The sequence below is a fragment of the Muscardinus avellanarius genome (assembly GCF_963383645.1).
Source record: "Muscardinus avellanarius genome assembly, chromosome: 2".
NCBI classification, from domain to species: Eukaryota; Metazoa; Chordata; class Mammalia; order Rodentia; family Gliridae; genus Muscardinus; species Muscardinus avellanarius.
In genome coordinates, this window is record NC_137787.1 from 20,395,881 (window position 1) to 20,412,756 (window position 16,876).

General features: G+C 57.7%; 1 protein-coding gene across 1 annotated transcript; it reads right to left on the reverse strand.

Annotated features, from left to right (window-relative positions):
• Nucleotides 1–1,064: 1,064 nt before the first annotated feature.
• On the reverse strand, nucleotides 1,065–13,885 carry WNT6 (Wnt family member 6; the record flags this gene model as incomplete). Its single annotated transcript, XM_080689282.1, has 4 exons — nucleotides 1,065–1,526; nucleotides 2,818–3,152; nucleotides 3,395–3,615; nucleotides 13,806–13,885. The coding sequence occupies 4 exons, from the start codon at nucleotides 13,883–13,885 to the stop codon at nucleotides 1,065–1,067; spliced, it is 1,098 nt and encodes a 365-aa protein (XP_080545408.1).
• Nucleotides 13,886–16,876: the final 2,991 nt, after the last annotated feature.

Genomic DNA, 16,876 nt, shown 5'->3' on the forward strand with positions numbered 1-16,876 from the left:
ACCTAATTTGCTGAGGCCACCCTCAAACTTGCAGTCCTCTTGCCTCAGCCTCCTGAGTAGCTGGGATTACATGCATGGGCCACTGGGCCCTGTATATCCTACAGTTTATAAAGTTCTTCAGCCGGGCACTCTTGTACTCCCAGCGCTTGGGAGGCAGAGACAGGAGGATCGCACAGGTTCAAAGCCAGCCTCAGCTACTTAGTGAGGCTCTCAGCAACTTAGTGAGACCCTGTTTCCAAATAAAATAAAAAATAGGTCTGGGAGTATAGCCCGGAGGTAGAAAAGCCCCTGGGTTCTACCCACAATACCACACACACAAAAATTTAAAGTTCTTTAATCTCATGGTCTTGGTGCCCCCCCCACCAGACTCTACCTTCAGATTCTCCAGGGATCCCAGAAATCGACACAATGCCTTGAAAATTAAATTGAGGGCTGGCTAGAGAGCTGAGTACATCCCCAGACAATTCTGCTGCCCCTTTCTGGACCCTTTTACTCAGTTCCTTTGAAGAGTAATGACTAGTTCTTCCCCAGATTTAGGCCCTCCACACTGGACACGAAGTGCCAGGGGAGATACACAGGGTTTCCAGTGGTGTGGGGGAGACAGGCACCCCGGGTAGTGATCATGAGATGTTAGTTCTTTCAAAACCACCTCATTTTACACATTCCTTCCAGAGCCTGGCCCTCTGGCAGCCCGCTCTCCCAAACTGTGGGTCCAATCCTAATGGCTTAAATATCTTTATTGATACTGAACTCCCCCACCCATCCCATGGCCAGCAGCTCTGAGGAGCTCCTCCTCCAGAGTCCTGGAGACAGGCACTGTTGGGTTTCACCTGGAGGGCCTGGATAGTCTCCTACAGAAACCCCCAGAGCGCCTTTCCCAGGATCGGTCTGGCGCCCTGGGCTTTGGTAGATGGACATATGCCCCAAGCCCCGGGCCTCACAATTTCCAGAAGACTGGGCAATGTTTTCACAGGAAGCGGCTGTGCCCGGCACCGCCCTTGCTGGAGCCCAGCAGTCTAGCAGGTGCCTGGAGGCGGCGTGCAGTTTGGCGAGCAGGCCGGCGGTCAGAGGCAGAGGCTGAGCTCCTTGCGCACGTGGCAGCGGTGGCACTGCACCACGCAGCACCAGTGGAAGCGGCACAAGCAGTTCTCCTCCAGCTGCACGCTCTCCTGGCGGTGCCCGCGGCCGCAGCACAGCAGGTCGCAGCCGCTCAGGTCCGGGGCGCTGCTGTTGCAGGCGCGGCCGCGAGTGCCCGGCGAGCCGGTGCGCCGGTTGGGGGCGCAGAAGTCGGGCGAGTCGGCGGCGTAGAGGAGGTCGGCGAGGCCGGGCGGCTTGAGGGTGCGCACCGCGGGCAGCAGGGCCTTGCCGTCGTTGGTGCCCATGACGCGCGAGGCGCCGTGGAAGCGCTCCAGCAGCCGCGCGCCCACCTCGCGGAACGGGGGCAGCTTCTGCCAGCAGGTGCGCAGCGCGCAGGAGCCCGACAGGCCGTGGCACTTGCACTCGGTGCGCGTGTGGCTCCGCACGGCCTGAGGGGAGCAGCGGGAAACGGGGATGGGTGAGGGGTACGAGCAGGGGGGCGGCCCCAAAGGAGGGACCGGAAGGAAGATGGGCGAGAGGTGTGACCTGAAGGATGGGGCATTAAAAGGGAAAAGCACAAAGTGGGAGGAGATGAAGGCAGGGACGGCTCAGAGGGAGGAAGGATGGCAAGGATGGAGAGTGGAAAGTGGGGGACAAGTGGTGAAGGATCCCAGGGTCCAAAGAAACCCCAGCAGGCTACAGGGGCTGGTGAGATTCTCCCTGGAGAGGAGAACGCCAGCCTGGCCTCCATATTCCTGCCCCTTGAGGCCCCATTCCACGCAGAGTCTGTGCCTGGGAGTCTGTCTCCACCACCCCTCCCCAACCCTTTGGCAGGTATGTGGGCCTGTCCCAACACTCCTCTCCTTCCCGTCCTCCCTGCCTGCCTGTCCCGGGCAGCCCTAAAGGCCACAGGACCTGGGGGGGGGGCATTCCAGAACTGGAGCACAGGGTGCAGAAGGGCCCACCATGAACACAACCAGAATGGAACCCAGGAGGCCGCCTCCTTGTTATTTGTGTCTGAAGCTGAGATCTAAGATTCACAACCTCACTGGCAACGTATGGTAACCAGGAAAACCAGCACCCAAGCTCAGGGGCCAGGGGCAAACTTGACCCACAGATCCGTGTGCCCCCCTCCCTGAATCTCCCCTGCCCTCTCTCCAGAACCATCTGACCCACGCAGGTTTCTTGCCCCTAGAAAAGAGCCCTAGAGTTCTCTGAATTTTCAGAGGGCCGTGGGGAGGTCGCCATGGCTCTGGGCAGGTGAGACCCAGCCTGGGGTTGCTGGGCGGCCAGTCAGAGTGCCCAGCAGCAGACACAGATTTCCTGGCCTCCATCAGCACCCGGGCCAGAGCTCCTTTTGAGGCCCATCGGCTTCTCCAGCCTGTTCTCACCCATGTCTAGGTTTCCTGAGCCTCCCCTACCTCCTTTGTCCCAGCTTCTGCCTTTTCTCTCTCTACACTCACCTGTCCTGTTGCAGAGGTAAGCCCTGCCTCCCTTGGGTCCCTAAAGGCCCCCAGTCCTATCACCTGAGTGCCCCCGTCCTCACTCTGCCCACTGTACCTGCCAGCATCGGGTACATCTAGGCTGGACATGTCACCTCTACAAGAATCCATGCCCCTCGTGGAAGTCTTCCCAAGTGCCCCCTCTGCCCTGCTCACTCCCACCCGATACACAGACACACGGCCACACCCTACACTGCCACATGCACCTGCCCGCAGTTCACACTCAGCCCGTACGCACCAGCCGGCCCGCCTCGTTGTTGTGTAGCTGCACCAACGCTCGGATGTCTCCGCGTCCCCGCTTGTGCTGGGCGTCCATAAAGAGCCTCGATTTCTCATCCCCGAAGTCTACGTCGTCACCACAGCCTCCCCATTCCCACGCGGCGTTGGCGTCCGGGGAGCCCGCGGGGCTGGGGGGCCCGGGGGTGCCCAGCAGGCCGTAGGGCCTGGGTGGGGCCCTCCCACGGGGTGCCTGGCAGCCACACTGCAGCAGCTCGCCCATAGAACAGGCCTGCGTGACCGCATGGCTGGCACCCGCTGCGGTAATTGCAAACACGAAAGCCGTCTCCCTAATGTCTGCAGATGCAAAGGGCCGCAGTTAGCACACCGACTGTAGCTGGGTCAGGGTGTGGGGCGTGCACTGAGCGGGGCAGGAGGCAGCCTGGGAGGCAGAGTCAGGGCCCAGAGGGGCAATGTGGGCCAGGATACCCGCAGATCAGCAGAAAGCTGGGGCTCTGGCAGCCTCTCCAAACCTCCCTCTCCTCCCACTCCCAGCAGAGAGGCAGCAACCCACCCGCAGGTGGTCCTGGGATACTGACCCTGCTGGAGGATGCGCCCAAAAGCTCTGCTGTGGCTGGAGCAGTTCCAGCGGCGGAAGCGGAACTGGAACTGGCACTCTCGCACCCCAAGACGGGCGCCCCGGGCTAGCTCTGCCACCACTTCCGGCTCGGCCTGGCACAGCTCGGCCTGCCGTCCTGCCAGCCTCCGGGCCTTCCTGCAGATGCTGGTAGGGTCCATGACCAAGGGGCTGCCCACCGCCCTGGGGAGCAGAGAACAGCAGACCAGGGGTGTAAGTCCCAAAGGGCCTGAGATGGAGAGCATCTAGTCTGGTCCTCTTACCAATTCCATTTCTCCGTTGCCTCTTAACTGAAAACTGCTGAAGACCAAAGATCCAGTCCGTGTATGCCTTCATTATAGGAACTTAACTCAAAATGAAGGCAGTTGGCACCAGGTAGGCCAGGGTTACAATTCAACAGGCCTAGCGCAGCCTGGCATGGTGGCACATGCTTGTAATCCTAGTACTTGAGTGGCTGAGACAGGAGGATTACAGGTTCAAATCCAGCTTCCACAACAAACTGAGACCCTGTTTCCAAATAAAGAAGTAAAATTGGGCTGAGGGTGTGGCTTGGAGGTAGAATGCCTCTGGGTTCAATCACCAGCGCGCGCGCGCACACACACACACACACACACACACACACACACACACACACACACACCAGGCCTAGCCCAAAAGGGAGACAAGAAAGAAGCTAGCAGAAAGATAACAAAGGCTGTCCAAGAAACCATATGTCATAGAGAGACACCAAAGATCCAGGTGTGGAGTTAGGCATGGTGGTGCACACCTGTAATCCCAGTACCTGGGAGGCTGAGACAGGGGGTTTGTGGTTCTAAAGCCAGCCTCAGCAATTTAGTGATGCCCTCAGCAACTCAATGAACCCCTGTTTCAAAATGAAACAACAAAATAGGGCTGGGATGTAGCTTAGAGGTAGAACACCCCACATTCGATCCCCAGCACCTTCACACACATATATAATCCAGGTGTGGGGGCACAAACCTGTAATCCCAGCTACTCCGGAGGCTGAGGCAGAAGGATTCCAAGTTAGAACCTAGCCTGGAAACTTAGCAAGACAGCCTGGCTGTCTCAAAATTATATATATATACACACACACATACACATATATACATATATACATACATACACACATATGTGTGTATGTATACATAGGTGGGATCTCTAGTACCAGGAAAAAAAGAGGGAAGAAAGGAAGGAAGGGAGGGAGGGACAGGAAATAATCTGGCCTTAGTGGACCACTACAAGCTGGATAAGTTGGACAGCCCTAATGAAAGACATGGGCTGTCCCAGGGCCATAGAGGCACACACTTGTGATCCTAGCATTTGGGAGGCTGAGACAGGAGGATCGCGGTTCCCGGACAGCCTCAACTACTTAGTGGGGTCCTTTGCAACTCAGTGAGACCCTGTTTCAAAATAAAAAAATAAAAGCCGGACATGGTGGCGCACGCTTGTAATCCCCGTGCTTGGGAGGCAGAGACAGGAGGATCACTCAGGTTCGAAGCCAGCCGCGCTGGCTTAAGAGACCCTGTTTCCAAATAAAAAATATAAAAAATAGGTCTGGGAGTTTAGCCCAGCCCAGAGGTAGAAGGGTTTCCAGGAACCCCAGTACCACACACAAAAAAAGAATAAAAAATAATACTGAGGGTGTTGCTTGGAGGTAGAATGCCCCTGGGTTCCATCCCTGGTACCACGGGAAAAAAAAAGAAAAGAAAGACAGAATCTGGTAGAATGGCTACGGGATGGAGCTCTGAGGAAAGTCACACCCCTCTGACCCAAGTTCTCATTCTGTAAAATAGGGGTATTGGGTTTCCCGCTCCCAGGTGGGCCCTCCACCCTGATAGCCTCTGTTTCCCTGAACTGAAGAGCAGGAGGAAGGGGCGGGCGACTGAGCCGCTACCCCACGTTGGGAGCTCAGTGAACCTGGCCCTTCCCTTGCAGCAGGCCTGTGGCTTTCTCAGAGCAGGATGGCAGGGCGGGGGCATCGCTTGGTGGATAAAGACCTCATGCGAAGTTCCACACACTTTCAGAAACTCTTCTACCCTCTGCCTCATTCCGCCTAAGAGAGAGCTGGCTTTTGGTTTCTAGAGGTTGGTTGCCAGCCAGGAATTCACACCTGAGGAAACCACTTTATAAATAAAAAGAAAATGTTGGTACTGAGGATTGAACCCAGAGGTATTCTACCTTCAAGCTACACCTTCAGTCCTTTATATTTTTTATTTTGAAACAGGATCTTGCTAAGTCGCTGAGGCTGGCCTCAAATCTGTAATCCTCCCATCCCAACCTCCTGAGTACTAGGATTACAGTCATGCACCACCACACTTGGCAGAAAGCCACTTTAATCAGATGGCTCCTATTTGAACACGTAGCTGGGACTCTTGCCTTGGAGAAATACATGGGCAGAACGTGTGGAAGCGCCACTAGAGACCCCCAAAGCCTCAACAGAAGGCAGAGAAAGGCTGGGTGGGAAATGGGGGCACAGAGAGTGTAATGGCAAAGGGTGTAAAAGGTGGAGGTGGCCTACTTTTCCGTTTTGCTTCAGAGCTTGTTCACCCGCTGTCCCCATTCGATCCACAACTACAGGCTGCCCAGGCATGTTCTGAAATGTAATGGTCTTAAATAGCAGCAAGAGGAATTTAGGCTTTAAGGGAGAGCTCACAACAGTGAGAGCAAGGCAGATGTGAAAGCTCAGTCCTGTAAGGTCTCCTAGTGCATGGAGGCGTGCACACACACTCGCACACTCACGCACGCTCACACACTCACAAGCCCACACGCCCATCCAGTCAAGCTGCTGTCACCATCCCCGCCCACCTTGTTCAGGAACCAGGCATCTCTTCTCAGTGGAGGGACATACACCAGATCCCTTCCATTCATCTTAGGACCTGCCCAGCCCCAGCCCCAGCCCTCTCCCAACCCAAAGAAGGGACAGGTGGAGCAGGGGAGGGGCCGAGCCCAGGTCAGCCCCAACTCAACTCGGTTCCCAGTGGTCCAGGGCCCTCGGAGGTTGATCGGTGTTTATCTGTCCATTGATCAGATCCCCCTCCGTCCAGCAACCCACCTCATTATGAGAAGGATTTGTGCGGCCCCCAACATGGTTGCACAGGATAATTAGATAAGACTATGAGCGCTCTTAGAGTTAGGACTGCCTTACCTCCCCTGGTAGATTTTTTAGGTACCTAATTCATATTTCTCCCCGTTTACTATGAAGGTACGCACATTATGAATTCTGTGTTAAAGGTGAATTACATACATAGTGCATGTGAACATTTAAGACATTTTTCTGAGTGAGTGGATGAATGAGCCATCTAAGGAGAGGGTCCTCCCTGGAACCCAGGCCCCCTGTCCATGTATTATTTCATGACTCCTGACTCATTTACTCAAAACTTTTCCTTCCTCCTGGCTTTCTGGGGCTCTGCAAACTCATCTTCCCCATCCTCTGGGCCTCTGCTGCAGAGTCCCCCAGCCCCCACCCTGCCCCTGCCCTCTGCTGACTCCCTACTTTCCCAAGGTTGACTGGACTTATCTTCCCAAGGCCACTCGGCTCCATCCCTCTTCTCTCACTCCTCCCCTCAGAAAGGAAGGAGTGGGAACAGGCAAGGGAAAAAGGCAAAAACCTCTTGACCTTGTCTGCTTCCCAGGGCTAGAGATAGGAGAAGAACCCCGGGAGCGAGGGCAGGCCTTCACCACGGGCGGGCGGAGGCTGCCACACGGCCAGTTCCTGGTTGGGGTCTGGCTCCCAAGCTGGCCAGCCTCCTGGGAACTGGACTTGTTTACTCGCTGCTCAGGAGGAGGGATGGGCAGTGGTAGCAGCTAGAATCCCCGGGGACCAGCTCGCTCCCTGCCCTCCTGTCCTAGCTCCCATCCTAAATACATAGGAAACGGAACTCCTATGAGGCGCAGCAGGGGGCCACTGGGCAAAGCACCGTACCAAGTTTCTCATACCCGGGTTTCTGTTGTCTCTGGGTGGGCTGAGCCACTCTGGACAAGTCAGTTCCCTCACTGGGTTTCAGAAAAATGAGGAGCTAGCAAGAGAAGCTCACCCCCACCGCAACTGGAACATCCACCCCAAGGCCAGAGCCAACGCCCGGGTCCCTGCCCCAGCTCCCTTTACCTTCCCTCCCTTCTGCTTCCTTAGAGAAGGAGCTCGGGGTCAGCACTGGCCTGGGAGCATTCCAGAGAAGATGTGTTCCTTTGAGGAAATTTGCATGTCATATCAGAGCTTGGAGTGAAGCAGGGGTGGTAGTGAGTGTGCAATATGCAGGATCTGCGATTCGAATCAAACTCCATTCTTGGGTATGGGGGGAAAAAAAGAGCCTGGCCCTCAAACTCCATGAGAACACAGGTGAAAGGGCCAGGCCTGGAGCTGCCCATTCTAACTGGCTTGGCCTGCACTGAGACCTCCTTCCCAAGAAGCATTGTGGGTAGGACCAATAGCCCCCTGAGGTGGCATCAGAGGCCAGCCAGTTCCCACTGGCAGCATCTTAGACCTAAGCTCCAGATGCCCCAGGGTTCTGGCCCAACCTACTTTTGCACCTCAGGATTCCAGGGTGAACAAGAATGCCCGAGACCAGCTAGTCCAACCCCACCCATTTCAGCCCTTCAGGTGGATGAGCGGTATGAGAGGGGAGGTGATGGGCCCTGACCCGGCCACTCAGGAAGGATCCCCTCTGCAAGAAAAGACGGATGACAGCCAGGCCTGGTGGCACACGCTTGTAATCTCAGTATTTGGGAGGCTGAGACAGGAGGATCACAGGTTCAAAGGCAGCTTCAGCTATGTGGTGAGACTTTTAGCAACCTAGTGAAACCCTTTCCAAAACAAAACAACAAAAGGAGCTTTTGTAGCTTGGAGGTAGAATGCCCCTGGGTTCAATCCCCAGTACAAAAACAAACAAAAAATTGAATAGGGCTGGAGGGCTGCCTAGAGTACAGGTATAGAAAGAACTCCCGGTGGCCTCTGACACCAAGCTTTCTATGGCTCTTCCTCCCCGCAGGTTCTGAATCAATCCCAGGCCACATCCCTAATTCCGGACTCAGGGCTACCCCCGGCACCCTGAAGTCATCAAAATCTTTGGCCAGTGTCTCTCTAAACTCACCTTGGATTCCACCAGCCCCAAGGAGCATCCTGAGCCCCAGAGGTCTCCCACCCTCTCCCAGCTTCACCCCAGGTAGCACTCATTTCCGGGTGCTTGCCATCCTGCCAACATGTTTGTTTGTCTTATCTCCCCAGATAGGCAGAAACCTCATTACAGACAAAAACGTCACAGGTGGGCATGATGTCATTGGCACAGACCATCAGGGCTTGGGGACCCACTACATGGGGGTTGGATCTGGGTTCTGCCACTCGGCTGTCCTGTGATTCTGAGTCAGTCCCTAGACTATGGAGTTGACACTTGGTGTTTGTTGAATGGATGATGATACTTAACCTTCTGACTTTCTGGTTTCTTAACCAGAAACTCGAAATAGTACCTGCCCCTTTCCCTGGTTACCTGTGCAAAGGACCTGTGCAGAGGGGTCTCAACGAGTGCTGCCGACCTGCACAGTGCAGCCAAACATTGGGGTGTAGAGCCCTTGTGGACTCCCCCACTCTGCCCTCTCTCCTCGCTGCCCAGATACCATCTCCTCCTGCTTCATCCAGACCTGCCCAGGGACCCTCCCCTTCCTCAGCAGTCACTCCTGGCAGGATCTCAGGCCTGAGGGATCGCAGACCCTGTGGGTGCACAGTCTCCCTCTATTTCCCCAAGGTCCCTAGACAGACCCCTCCTCCCAGGAGCCAGCAGAGGGAGCCCTGAGCCCTGGGGCTGTGGGTGGGGGCTGTATGGGGGTGGGGGAGGTGGGTGGTGGAGAGGGGGCAGAAAAATGTTGCCTGACGGCTGCTGAGCTGCCGGGCCTGTGCCCGCCGCCTGTCCTGTCCTGCTCTGTCTAACTCAGTAATTACTGCTCCCCCTCCCCCAGTCCCTACCCCCACCCCAACTACCACATCAAAGCCAGAGATGCCCCAGCTGCATTAACCCCTGCCTCCCCACTGCCCACTGCTGCCCCCTACCCACCTCAGACCCAGTTTGGTTCCCTCTGTCCTTCCTCACACTTCCTTCCTCATTACTGCAGGGAGAGGAAGGGGCTTTGCCCCCCCCAACAGGCTTCATTGTACAGAAGAGCTTCCTATTGGTCAGGGCTCTGAGAGGCAGAGCAGTGGGCCCTGGTCCTCTGCAGGTAGGACCAGGAGCAAAGGGGGCTGTGCAAGGGCTGGTGCACCTTTCCTGATCCCCACTGCACACAGGGATGAGGAGCTGAGCAGGAGATAGACTCAGGCCTGGCTCTCATAGCCGGCATTCTGATGGCACTGGGCAAGTCACCTCCTGTCCCTGAATAGGACCGCTAAGTCCTTCCTATGTCAAATTCTAGGTGAAACAAAGGGCTTGGAGCTGGTGGAGCCAGCCAGAGATGCCTCCTGGTGGCATTTCTTTCCCTCGACTCCTGAGGCCATTCCTAGCAGGGACATGGAGGAGGTCCCAGGCCAGGGGTGCTATCACAGTCCGCAGAGCGCAGGCTCCTGGTCCCACCCACCCCTTCCCATGCCTCCTGCCAGGCCAGCCCCCAGTCTGGCTGCCCGCCCTGCCTCATCTTCTCCACAGCTGTATTTCCCCATCAAAGTGCTAATTCTGGAATCCCCCTCGCTGGGCCCTGGTGATAGAGCCTCCCTCTGACCTCCCCCCACCAACTCCTGGCTTCTGGTGAGAACCAGGCAGGAGGGGCCGCAAGCCCCAGGAAATGTCACAGTGCCAGGACTCTGGTGGGCCCGGGGCATGCTCTGGCCCGATCAGGCCAGCCTCCTTTTGCCCCTGCCCTTTTCTCCTCACAGCCCCATTGTCTCCCTCAGGGGAAGCTGCCAAGGCCGGAGGCCTGGAGAGGGGAATGGATGGCCGCCCCACCCCAGAGCTCGGCTGGGGCCCAGCTACAGGACTGCCCACCAAGGGCCAGGGGCCTCAGATAAAGACTCGATGGGAAAAGGTGGCAAAGCCACTCTGGGGTGGGGGTGGCATCTGAAAAACCTGGATGCTGGAAGAGGCCGGGTCCTTTCCCTGCCTCCCTGTGGGGCCAGCCTCTGGCCCCCCGTCTCTGGCTCCTGTGATCCTCTGGTGGTGAAGGCAGGATGGGAGGAGGGAGGGAGGGAGACTGGGGGGTGTTTTTCCTAGTGGAACAGGGGGAGGGTTAGTTTCTTTCATAGAAAATATAAAACAGAAAGAGGAAGAGAGGAGAAGGGAGACCGATTTGGCTCTTCTATGAGAGTGAGCTGTTTTCTACATCCACTGATTAAAGGTATAAATAAAGATGGGTCAGACATTGTGAGGAACTTCCTGGAGGAGGACAGGAGGGGGAGCAGGTGACCGGGAAGCTAGAGCCTCTCCTTCTCTACCCAGCTCTCAGGATGGGGACCTGGACCGCCAGGGCCTGAGCATAGGCTGGATGGCCTGGAGGCAGAGGAATGGATGCGGTGACTTCAAGAGAGCCTGGTCAATGTTCTGGCATCCCGGATCCTGCAATTCACAGATATGGTTACAGATAGAGGGAAACGGGCAGCAAAGTTTAGAAAGCATGCATTGCCTTGAGAGGAGAAGGAAAGGAAAGGAAGGTGAAAGGGAAAACCTTTGGAGCCAGGTCCCTGAGCAGATTTCAGAGCCGGGGTCACCCCCTCCAGGACCCTCTTTTCCTAGCCAGGACAGTCGAGCCACTCAGAGGTCCTGGAGTCCTCCAGCTCCCAGCCCGGCTGCTGCAGGCCCATTTTCCTGGCCATGATAGGAGCTCTGGTGGCCTGGCCAGCAGCCTCTGAGAAGGAGGGAGAAGAGGGACCAGTAAAAGCAGGTCCAGACGTCAGAGAACAGCCTGGAAGCTCCTAGCTAAAGTTAGGGAGGGTGTGTGTGTGTGTGTGTGTGTGTGTGTGTGTGTGTGTGTGTGTGTAGAGGGCAGGCCAAGAGGCTCAGGCCAACAACTGAGCAAGATCCCGCCCACCACTCCTGACCTGATCTTGGAGGACAATGGTGAGGTGGGGTAGGAACAGAAGTGTAGGCAGAATCAGAAAGCACATGAAAGTGAAAGAGCCTGGACTCAGACCAAAGGAATGAAGTGTCAGAAAGAGAGGAGAGGGAGAGGGAGAGGGGCAAGGCAGGTGGGCGGCCAGTTCCTTCTGAGACACAGCTGAGCTGAGCGAGGCATTCCAGCCACCTTATCACCCAGGCCCCTCACTCTTCACCCAGCTCACCCTGCAGCTGTGGCCATGAAGGCCCCTGTGTTCTTCCACACCTGTCCTCCTCACCTCCCCCACACCCTGCTCCCCAGCTCCAGGGCCAGTCTCAAAGGGACCAGGCCCCTCTCTTGATGTGACGCCTTGGCTCCCACCCAGCAGTCCCTCCTGAACAAAAGAACCCCCCAAATACATCTCCCCCCCCCAAAAAAAAGGTGAATCGACCAGTTCAACAACACTCCACAGACCTATCTCTAGCACCTACTCTGTCCTGTGCCTCTGGGATCCTAAAAGCAAAGGCTTTACCTTCCAGGAGCAGGAAAAGGAGACCCCAGAGGAGACGACTGTCAATAAAACGCAGGAGGAACTGGAATAACTGCCCAGTGCATGGGATATGGTGGAAATTCAGGGAAGGTGACCGAGTAAGGAAGGACACAGCTGCTGCAGGAGGAAGTGACGCGTTGACTGTAAGGATGAGAACATTTTAGACAGATGGGCAGGGAAGACAGGGCAGGCATCCTCCACCAGGAGGAACCCTGTCCCCACACCTTGAGAAAGGACAAAATTAGGAGGTGCCTTTGGGGAACAAGAGAAGATCCACGTGGTGCGCTTTGCTTGGCACTCTCGATTTTGAGTGACAATCAATTTCCTTTTCACCTCTGGGGACCTGGGCCAGGAGAAGCTGGGTTCTGAAGAGTATCTCCTAATGTCAAATCATTCATTTTATAGGTCTCCCCATGTAATCCTCCCAGCAAGCCTGCCAGGTAGGGAGATTATTATCCCTACTTTACAACTGAGATCTTGCAGGGCAGGGAAGGAAAGTACCTTGCCCAAGATCACAAATTTAATGGTTGAGATTAGATCTCAGTTCTGTCTATAATACTGAGTTAATCTAAGCCAGATCCAAAAAACACGTGTTCTCTAGCTGGGACATGGGTCATCCTCAATTTGCCTCCCCACTGACACCCAGGAGGAATGTCTCTCCAGCATCACGGAAGAGGGACAGTGGCCAGCAGCTCCTGTGTGGGCATTGTACTCCTTCTATCAGTCCAGAAGAGAGGGATGGCCTGCCCCACCCCTCCTTCCAAATCCGCCGGGCGGGGGCTGAGGGTAGGAATTCAACCAATGACATGGTGATATGCAAATAGACAAACTCCTGCCTTCTGGAGATTGGCTGATCCGGCAGCACTGTTGTCCAAATCCCTCCCCTCTAAATATTGAGCTATTCCCGGCGGGTGTTTGTGGCTTTGGAGAGGGGGGGGGGGGCAGAGAGACAGAGACGGAGACCGAGAGACAGAGAGACAGACAGAGAGACAGAGTAAGAAAGAGAGAGACGCTGACTTCAGGATCTGGATCTTTGAGCGATCCGGCAGGGCACCCACTCTCCCCACCCCTGCCCCCTTCCTGAAGGCTCAACGCCTCCTTCCTTCCAAGCTTTGCAACCTCCGCAGTCTAGGAAGATGCCCCGACCCTCGACTGGCCGGCCCGACTCCCTTCCACCGGGACCCCTCCCAGCTTCCCGCATCTCCTGGGCACCACTTTTTTTCTTCGTCTATGACCCCCGCCCCCCACACACACACCACTGGAAGCCTGCATCCCTCCCTCGCCTTTCTTCCTCTTCCTAGCTAGGGAAGGTGAAAAAAAGTCAGCCTGGACTCAGTTTCCCCCTCTACATTCCCTTTCTCACCACTACGGAGAAGCTGATGGGTTGGCAGCTAAAGAGGGCAGAGAAGGGCCAGATGTCTGCCCCTCCCCGTCTTAGGGCTCCCCACCTTGCCCCTCCCTTCTCCCCAAATCTAGTCTCCCGCCCCTAATTCCGGGGCGCTCCTCGCTCCTTCTTTTCTCGGAGTCCCTGATTGCAGCCTCCCCAGTGGCTCTTTCCCACCTACCCGCCAATTCCTGGGTGATGTGAATCGAGCACTTTACTTAGGGGGAGGGGAGTCCAGGGGAGGAGAAAACACAATAGAATAGAGGTTGGAAACGTCAAAGTGGCACTTCCAAAGCGCCCCCGGCGGCGGCCGGGAGGAGAGCCCGGGCACCTCGGCCCAGGTCCCCTGCCCCTGCCCAGCGCGGGCGCACACAGGTAGAGTGCGGGGCCAGCCCGGGGCCCCGGGACCCCGGCGGGGCGGCGCCCACTCACCACCACAGTCCGCCGACGTGCGCCGGGCACAGCAGCAGCAGCAGCAGCAGCCCGAGGCGGGCGGGCAGGGGCGGCAGCATCGCGGAGGCCGAGCTCGGGCCGCGGCGTCAGCGCGAGCGCGGAGCCCCGGGCGGCGGCGGGGCGGCGAGGGCTCGGGCGGCGGGGGGGCCCATCCCGGGCGAGGAGGGCGCGGCGGAGGCGGAGAGCGGACGGGCCGCCTGCGCCTGTCTCCCGCCGAGCTCGCCCGGGAGAAGGAATCAGCGCCGGGGGGCGGGGGTGGGAGGGGAGCGGGGCCCGGGCGGGGGCGGGGGGCAGGAGGACCGTGGGGGTGGCATTGCGACAGTCGGGCGGCGGGGCTCTGGGGAGCGAGCTGCGCCCCGGGGCGGCGCGGGGCGGGAGCTGGGTGCCGGGGCGGGGCCCGAGCGCGCCTCCGGCCGCCTCGCCTCCCCGGGACCGCGGCCGTCGCCCCCGGCCCCAGAGTCCGGGGCCAGGAGGGGCGGGAAGAGGAGTGGAGAGGGGTGAGAGGGGGAGGGAGGAAGAGGAGCCGAGGAAGGGGGAGCTGGCTAGAAGGGAGACGTTTGACAGGTTTGTTGACTGTAAAGGAGAAAACTTCCCAGGAATGAGGGAGTTTGGGGGAGAGGGAGCGGTGCGGAGGGACCTGCAGGCGGGGGCCGGCCGAGGAAGCGGGCCTGGGGCGCGGGATGCTCGCGGGAGGGGTGTCTAACTCGACCGCCCGTCCAGCGGACCTTGGAGGGGTCACCTCTTACCGGGAGCCGCCTCCGCGCCGCACGCCCCTTGCCCAGCCTCTCCCGGAGGAAGGGAGGAAGCCCTGGGCCTCCGGTTCGGCTCCCCAGCCATATCTCTTCAGGCCGGCGCTCGGGGGCGGGAGCGGGGGAGATTAGACAGCAAGCGGAGCCTCCCCAGGGCCTGCGCTCCGCCGCTCGCACGTGCTCAGCAAGAGGAAAGGAGGAGGTTGCGGGATCAGAACTCTCTGCAGCCCCGCCTCGAGTGTCCACGGGTCCCAGCTCCGAGTTGCTCTCCCATCTTGGCCGGTACAGAGGGGTGGGGGAGCCAGCTGCAGGTGAGGTGGCGTTTATCTGATTCTAATGCCACAAAAATGTCTTTGATGCCCCTGGCCCCCTCCCCACGAGGGGAGATCAAAGGCCCCGTGGGGAGGAGGAGCGGTTCCATTCATCACCGAAGTGGCTGGCAGCGGGGCGGGAGCCCTCGCTCATCTGTCCTGTGCACCCCCTACACACACACACACACACACACACACACACACACACACACACACACACACCAAGAGTGCCAAGGGACAGGTGGTGCCGACGTTTCCAAGCAGAAGCCAGTTTCCCTACCACCGACATCCTAAAGGGACCACGACCTTTAAGGATGTCCTCCAAGAAAAGGCAGATCCAGGGCCTCAAGCCCATGGGCAGAAGCTTCAGGCACGAGGAAGAAAGATCCTGGTGGTTTGGAGTGGGGAGGAATCTGGAAGTGGGGACTGAGGCCCCTGCCAAGAAAGACAAACCGCCCCTAGTGTGCAGAGAGGAGTCTTGATCCTGAGTCCCCCGCAGAGTGGGGACATGAGGGTCAAGATGAGCCTGGGGGGTGGGGAGCAAGCGGAAGTCACCAATGACCACAGATGCCACCCTCGGAGAAGAGGCAGATCTGGGAAGGAAAGACAACTAAGTACAGAAGAAGACACGGCCTGCAGGAACTCCCTGGGCTTTCTGGGAGCCCCACCTCCGGGCCCTGGTGTCCAGGCAGTGTCAGTCATGTTCCTGGGGCTGGGTCCAGGGAGCTGAAGGAGCAGAGGCACTCCAGAGAAGGGGAAGACACAGAGGGCAGGAGCTAAGACAGATAGCGGTCTGAGTGCTGCCCCTCCCTGTTCTAACCTTTAGCAGCATCCTGAACAGACCCTAGACCTAGCAATTTTACAGGCAATGTCATCCCTGGGCACATAACTTTCAGAGACATACCAGGCTGGATGGACGCTCCTGCCAGATGGAGGCAAACAAGTGGCTAGGAGTCTCTGGTGGTCCCGGGGGGCTGCAGGTGGCCAATGACCAGCCCCCTGGGAGACGATGCCTGGGTTCTCCAACCCCCTGCCCACTCCTACGCCACCCTGCCACTGTTATTGCAGATTATGAAGAGCTCCCCTACCCTGCATTCTTCTCCGAGGCAAGAATTTTAATGTATTTGTCTTTGTCATCAGGGGACCTGGGCTTTGGGACCGCCCTGCCTCTGCCTGAGGAGGGAGCGCCCCAAATCTAGTCTTTGCTGACTCCAGACCCTAGCCCCTCTCCATGACCGCCCCTCCCCCATGCCCTCACCCTGCCCCTTGCCTCCCCCCTAAGACTTGGTCTCTGTGGGGTGGATAAAAATGATGTTATTGAAACAACAGAATTGGGAGCAGTGGCAGGGAGCAGGGATCAGCTCAGGAAACTGGGGCGTTTGCCAAGAAGCCTTCTCCCCCGCAGGCGGCCTTTCTGCCCCCAGCCCCCACCTTCCCTACAAACACACACAGCTCGCCCCACCCCTCCTGCAGCGCTCGCTTTGGCCAGATCTTGCAGAATCTTTAGCCATCCCCGGACTCTGCAAGCCCTGGTCCCCCCCACCCCCGCGGAGTCCTGTTCCAGAATCAGTTGGTGCAGAGAGCACTAGAGTCTGCAATGGGCAGGCCTCCTGAAGTCCCAACACCCAGGGCTTCAGTCCCAAGGGCCGACGGGCCTCTGTCCACTCCCCTTTGCCCTCTTTGCATCCCAGTCTAGAGGTTGGTCAAGATCTGGCAGAGCTAAAACAAGGACCTCTGTCATTATGCCTCCCCCAGTCTTTCAGAGACAACAGTCCAGGTGTTTCTGAGACTTTCACCTACCAGCCTCACCTTAGTGGCCTTAACAGGGAGCAGGGCTGGGGACAGGGACAGACTGAGGTATACAAAGACAGATCCAGATGTGTGTGCACAGACAAGCAGATAACCCCACAGAAACTACACCACGCCTCCCTCTAGACAATGCAGGGTAACTTTCACCCACAGGTCCAGATGGATGGATGGAGTTGGACTG